At 41.8% G+C, this 7,196-nt stretch overlaps 1 protein-coding gene across 7 annotated transcripts in view; it reads left to right on the top strand.

Annotated features, from left to right (window-relative positions):
• The first annotated feature begins 438 nt into the window (after positions 1 to 438).
• Positions 439 to 7,196, top strand: part of CAMK2D (calcium/calmodulin dependent protein kinase II delta) — a 161,178-nt gene continuing 154,420 nt past the window's right edge. Inside the window, exons 1-2 of one of the 7 annotated variants that reach the window (XM_063136288.1) lie at positions 439 to 1,076; positions 2,573 to 2,667. In XM_063136288.1, the coding sequence (XP_062992358.1) occupies positions 1,009 to 1,076; positions 2,573 to 2,667 (163 nt within the window). In that variant the 5' untranslated portion in view covers positions 439 to 1,008. The remainder of the gene's footprint in view (positions 1,077 to 2,572; positions 2,668 to 7,196) is intronic. The other 6 variants (XM_063136289.1, XM_063136291.1, XM_063136282.1 and 3 more) reach the window with 6 other exon arrangements.

Below are 7,196 nucleotides of genomic sequence, written 5' to 3'. Positions count from 1 at the left end.
TCTAGGCAAGAATTTCTCTCTCTCTCTCCCGTGCGCCCAGCTGTTCTCTGCTTCAGACGGTCACCTCTGGCGTGTACGCCTATCCACACGTCCTCTGGGAACAAAGAGTCGGGGAAAAGGGGAGTAGTGCTCCTCCCCCCCCCTCACCCTGCAACACCATAGGACTCGTTCCTTGCCTTCCACCTCCCTCACGCTGCTGGTGTAAACAGAAGGCTTAGAGAAGGACGGGCAAGGAAAGAGAGCGGGAGAAGGCAGGCGGCGCTGCTTTTACCCAGCCCGGCAAATGGACCTGGCCAGCTGTCGCTAGAGGGAGGTGTGGGATAGCGAGAAGAGAGCCGACAGCCCCCGGGGGAGCAGCCGAGGCGACGGCTGCTGCTGCTGCCGCCGCCGCCGGAGGAAGCGAGCAGGAAAAAGGAGGAGGCGACCCAGCCAGTTCTTGGGGTCGAGCGCGAGGCTCTCCGAGGCGCCTCCCATCGTCAGCGCAGCCGTCGGGGAAGAGGGGAGCCTCGGGGGTCTGGGGAAGAGCCGAGGCCGTCCAGCAGGGGAGGGCACCTGAGGTTGCCTGAGCAGGGGCAGCGGAGCCCTTCGTCTTCGTCCTCGCATCTCTGCTCTTCGATCCGTCGGAGCGGCTGCTTCTGACCGTCCTGGCGCGCGCGGCTCTGTTGCTTTTGGTTTCCCTTTTGGATGGCACCCTGGCTCTTCTGAGGAGAGTCGGATAAAGGAAGGAGGGGAGAGGGAAGGGTGTTGAAACGAAGGAAGTTCGGAGAAGCCCGCCTCTGCCTTCCCTCTCGCTAAACCCACAAACAAGCCAGCCGGAAAGTCCGAAGAAGCTGCCAAGAGGGAGTGTGACAGAGAGGCTCGCCCGGTGGTGGTGGTGGTGGAGGAGGAGGAGGAGGAGGAGGAGAAGCGCCTTTGCCCTCCCATCGCTCGTCCTGTCCGCCCCTCTGCTGTACCCACCTTTCCTCCTCCTTCCCTTCCCTTCCTCCGAGGCGCCAGCAAGCCGGGCTAATGATGGCTTCAACCGCAACCTGCACCAGGTTCACCGACGAATACCAGCTCTTCGAGGAGCTTGGAAAGTAAGTCACTAAAAGCAAGCGGACGTCTGCTGTTAAGGGCGATGGAAGGTCTTGAAAGGGCGGGAAGGTTGGGGGGGGGGGAGAGAGAGAGAGAGGGAGGTGGTTTTGACAGCTGAGAGGAAAACCCCACCAAGTGTTTGTTTGGCACCAGGGGGAAAGTACGTTTGGGGTCGTCTCTGCCCCAGTCAACCCTTGGCAAAGGTCAGGGCATTGCCAATCAGCTTGCAACTGAATTGTGGGGAAACAGAAGGAAGGTTCAACTCTAAGCCCAGATCTAGCGGGGCGGGGGGAGGGGAAACAACATATGCATGTGTGAAGGAGACACAGCTGCCTTCCTCCCCACCTTCCCTTGTTTTCCATGCGAAATCTGCTTTATGCCTCAGACGATTAAGCGCCACGTTTATCGATGCAGAAAGTTCAGTACTGTCAGTTGTGTGTGTGTGTGTATGTATGTGTACATGTATATGTGTGTGTGAAAGTAGATCTCGCTCTCCCTGCTTCATTTATTTGGGATTGTATCCTGCTTTTGTTTCCATCAATCTTGTCAGGAGCAGAATAGTGCCACAGCATTGTCTACCATTCCCGCCTGCGCTTTGCGTGGAGGGGGCACCGGGGAGTCCGGGAGAATCACAGATGACGATATTTGCCCCTGGGCAGCGTGGGTGGCTTAAATTCTAATGTCCAGTAAAACAACAACAAATCTGTGGGTGGTAAGGCACTCCAGCTACACTGGAGAATTGGGAAATATAATCGTGTCTATTGTTACGGGAGCAGAGTGCTTAGAATTAAATTGGCTAGCACTTGCTCTTGGTTTCCGTTTTATTTGCATATCAAAAAATGCATAAATTTAGTACTGTGTAATTGTGTTATATAAATGACATGGAAATGCTTGACCGATGGCAGGAGTGGTATTAACATGGTGAACGTGTCATAAAGAGCAGTCTAATTTCAGGGCTCTTTCTCTGCAAGAGAACTGCAAATGAATGCTCTTGCTCAGAACTGCATATATTAAGATTTATTGCATCCTTGCCACTCCAGTGAGACTTGAGTGTTTATGCTTAAATAAACACAAAGTGCCATGTTTACAGGACAAGAGGCCTTTCATTCTGTTTTTTACTCAGCATTTTTTAACATTCCACCACAGGAAAATATTCACACAGTATGTAGTGCCTTTGAGACAAAGAATTGTGGAAAATGTATAGGGTGATTGTAAAAAACACCACCACACACTGTACATGGTTCTGTGTGTCAACACTACCACTTATAATGAGATGTACATTTATTCCGTCTGTTTAATGATATCACTTATGTTCACATCTTAAATACAATTTACTGTTACAGTCCATTAAATTAAGGCTGATTGCCATGTTATGCTCATTTTCCTGCCTTCTATATTGACACTGCTCAAATTGGTTAATACGCTAAATTACTAGACCATTTCCTAAGTAGCTCAGTCCCAGCTGAAACTGATGTTTCTCTGATTTATTGGCTTACAGGGGGGCATTCTCAGTGGTGAGAAGATGTATGAAAATCACTACAGGACAAGAATATGCTGCCAAAATTATCAACACTAAAAAGCTATCAGCAAGAGGTGGGTATTCTCAAGCTAATGTGAAATGTATTCATGCATATTTAAATGAATTGTAATATACACACATATTGCCTAGATGGAATAAAAATGGGGACCTCTCCTTTTCACTATGTGTATTTCTGTTTTGGAAGATCTGTTTTGGAAGCATGTGTGAATAGGCTTGCATTTCGGTTGCAAGCCTATTCACACATTCCTGGGAGTAAGCTTTTACTTTTGAGTAGATACACGTACGATTGTGCTGTTAACCATGATACTGCTTAGATTGCCTTCAGTACTAATTAGATGAACTATTTAGACTTTCAATCTTGAAATTAGCTTTATTATTACATTTTGAAGATTTTTTTTCTCACTCTAGTTTTTACTGTAGAAAAGGAGGTCAAATCTTAATTGAATCACACTCTCCTATTTTGTTTACACATGAGCTTAATTCACTGTGTCATATTTAACAGAAATCCTCTCAAGAGAAAAATGACCTGCTTCTCCTTCTCTTCACATTTTTTTGGTTGAAAGTAAATCTCATTTCATCAGATGATATGTGAACTGTGGCCATGTTTTAAATGAAGTACATTCACTTCTGGTAGTGTATTGTTTTTCCTTCTTTATGACTTCCAGATTTGCCTACTTACTTCATAGTGATTTATAAGAACTCCATTTGCCTAGAGCATCCTCCAAAATGCTGTAAACTTAATCTCCTTCTTCCAAGCAAGCTCTACTGAAATGAATGGAAGTATTACAAGAGTTGGCTTCCCATTCATTTTAATGATGCATGTGAAGGAGAAGTTCCCAGTGGATTACATTCTATATGTACATTTTTGGCTATTTGTGTGTGGGGGTGGGGGGGCGGTAATGAAAGTAGTCCTTATTGTCGTATATTTGTTCTAGTTAAATCCATCACTGATGTGCTTGTATGTGAATGTTGAGGATTATGGATTATTCTTTTGTAAACATCTGTACTTTCATGTTAATTTCTGGCTTTTTCATAATAATGGAAATGAATGGAGCTGTTTGTAAACTTATCATTTATGCCATAATTTTACTTGATAAATATTGGTAAAAACTATAGGGTATGCATTTGCCTGCTTGAGATTTTTTTAATGAGCTAATTTTATGAATGCAGTGTTATTACATATACTTTGAACTTCTGATGTATCTATGACAGTTCAGGGGAGCAATGTTCTTAGACTGCCATTTACAACCAGACTGGCAGTCTGAACTGAAGCATGCTTACTCGCAGGAGTAAGCATGCTTACTAGTAACTCACTAGTAAGTCCTAGTGAGTTAAATGGGATAGAAGGCCTAATCATATGTATATATGCAGGAGTAGTTTGTAGTGAATTAAATGGGATCTACCACATTATCGTATGTATGTGCCAATGGCTGTAGGCCTGTTCTCGTTTAAGTTGGGGTGAGGCTTTTTTGACATTAGTATTACATCCATAGCTTCTTGTCATTTGTAATTACATATTGTATGGTTCAGTGCAACTTAAATAAATTTAATGGGTTTTTTAAATTAAAAAATACAACAGGGTTTGCAGTATCAAACTCCTTCTGTGGCACTAATATGCATTCATCAAGTAGATATGAAACCCTACTTGTGTCATATCTTCAGTATTTTTAGTATACTGAAGAAACAATAAGGAATTCCTAATACATTTGGGAAACTGCCTTAACACCTGGCGTAATGAACTGTTGACATCTTGGTTGTAGAGAATAAGAACTACAAATAGTTAAACATAAAAAAAAATCCTATCCAGGTATTCTGTATTTGGTTTTAATTAATATGGGAGGAGAGAGAGCGAGGATGAGCACACTAGCTTTGCCCCCCTCCCATGTTAAAGGTGACTGTCTGCAGCAGGGAGTCCTTTGCAGCTGTGGAAGTTCCCCCGCACGATTTAGAACCCTGATTTTCCAGGATTCTAAACAGCTGACAGTTGTCCATAGACACTCATGGAGGATGGCAAGAATGGTAATGGAGGGGGTGGAACTACCACACTCATCCTCACTCTCCTTCCTCTTGTGTTAATTAAATGCCTGAATAGGCTTGTTACACTGGATTGCATGATGAAAAGTTACATAAAGTAACATAAAAGCATGCATCTTCTAAATCACAAGTTGATTGAATGAAATCTGCCCACCCTTATTTATTGTGCAATTTGTAAACTGGTGTATCTAGTATTTAAATTGTAAATCATAACTGCTGATTCATTATTCCATTTTGTTTTTTGTTTTTTCCTTGGTGGTGTTAGACAATGGGTGCTTTCTGTAACCCATAGTTTTAACCTGTCTATATTAGATTGGAGATATTTATTCAAGTCCACAGGAATTCCATTTTGTGGATCTGTTATACAAATTCATATCACGTGTGTTAGATTTAAATTAAAGACAAAGTAATGTCATAACAGGCATATAATTTGCCTTCTGCTCATGTATGTACAACTGTATGTGCGATGTAAACCTATGCGCAATGCAAATCTAGATACATTGCCAAGAATGTCTTAATAAGTATGAATTCCAACTCCCCTTATGATAATGTTTTTAAAAGATTTTATTCCGTTGGAGAAAGAAATAAGGCTGTCATATGGCAGACATGTGGCATATTTTAATTGAGCCATTGAATAGTATTTTTGTTAAAAGATTGAATTATGTGGATTAAAAAATGTTTAGTAATGGTAAGGAATACACGTTTTCTAAAATGGCCCATGTATCTCACTAAAGACAGGAACAAATCAAAAGGATTGAGCAGTGGAGCAAAGGGGATGTGAGGAGGGGTGGGGGAGAAATGGAGAAGCAGAATACAGTATAATATTGACTGGTATAATGACAAGAGAGGAAGGTAGATGGCATATTTTGGTTAGTGGGGAGTATTAAGAAATGAGGCAGATATGTATGTTTCAGATAGCTTATGTCAGCCTTCCTCAACCTGATGCCCTCCAGAAATTTTGGATGTCAACTCCCATCAGCCCCAGCCAGCATAATCAGTGGTCAGACTCAGGGATGCTAGGAGTTGTTGTTCAAAACATCTGGAGGGCACTGGGTTGGGGAAGGCTGAGTTGCATCCTACTTGGGACACTGCTTAGTAGTGTATTGAAGCACTATGTATATTAACCTCTAGCATGCCCCTTCTAAAACAGATGTAGCACCAAATAATATGCATAAAGATATTTAAATACCCAACCTTATTTGTCATAGAGAATGTTAGTATGTAGGTGCCTGCTTTAGCCCTGTTCTCTGAAGTTTAGCTAGTTTGGATCCAGCCAGTATGCAGACGGAATTTCAATTTCATAGCCTCTATTCTTATCTCCTTGAAGAAAGAGCAGTGTACAAATATATAAGCAACAACAAATTCGAAACCTAATACACAATTATGTCCTTTTCTGGTTGTGATGTTCTTGAATCTAATTGTCAGTTCACATGGTGTATAAACATCATGTGATTAGTCCAGACTAATGTGGTGACTCACAGATTAATGTAAGAATGGACTCCATTTAAAAGCACCTTATCTGAGATGGTGGGAAGAGATAGGAAAGCCCTATCAGTGGTGTTTGATCTAAGAGAAGTCATTCATACAAATCACTACTCGATGCCAAAGTCACCATAATGAACATATATTTGTGAATCAACCCTTCAATACTGTAAATTTTAGCAGTACAGGGCACTGCATCTTTTATTTATTTATTACATATCTAAACTGCCCAATCACCAAAGCTCTCTTGTGATCTCAGGAACATTTACCCTGGGAGGACTGGCATTGCTTCTGTGTATCTATCTTGACATTTTAAGATTGGCTATTTAATTGACACATTGGTCATTTGTGAGCTTTCTTTTTGAGCACAAGGAAAGTCAATTAAAAAATTGTTTGTCTTGCTAAGAGAGTTTCTGTGATCCTAAAAACCGTGTTTTCTTTCATATGCAAGGGACTTTAAAGAGGAAAAGTGAATAGAAACTGTAATTTATTTCTTGGCATCCTGAGGACATACTTTCTGTGACTCGGGCTAGAGGCTACTTTAGAAATCAAATAGTTAAACCAGCATTTTGGATCTGTGTTTACATCTGTATTCTTTCTTATAAATTACAGGTATTGTTATGATTTCAGTAGCACCTGGATGTATATAATTTTGAATGTATTTCTCAAGCACATGTGTTCATCCTCACAGTGGAACATATTGTTCAGGACCGTCTGGTGTGTTGATTTGTTGTTCCTCTGTGCTTCATTTTCTTTGCACCAATTTTTGCTAATTTTTTTGTTCCAAGAAAACTGCTAATGCTATTTGGTTCATAATTTAGTGGCAACATGTAGAAGAGCTGCTTTTGTAAAATCAAATCTCCTAAATAAAATAAGAACGCGTATGGCAGACTATTTCTATGGGGCTTATGCATTAATCATGTCTAACAAGTCAAGAGTGAGCAGAAGGCAAATATTAGAAGGGTCTTTGCTCTTCAACTTCTCCTTTGTTCAGTCCAAACTTTCTCCCTTCCCCTTCTTGGTCCACTGCTGCTGCTTCCCCTCACTGCTCACCCTCTCCTCTTTT

This window comes from Elgaria multicarinata, chromosome 10 (genome assembly GCF_023053635.1).
Source record: "Elgaria multicarinata webbii isolate HBS135686 ecotype San Diego chromosome 10, rElgMul1.1.pri, whole genome shotgun sequence".
NCBI lineage: Eukaryota > Metazoa > Chordata > Lepidosauria > Squamata > Anguidae > Elgaria > Elgaria multicarinata.
Note: the sequence above shows the minus strand (reverse complement) of the source record. Positions and strands in the feature narration are given on the sequence as shown.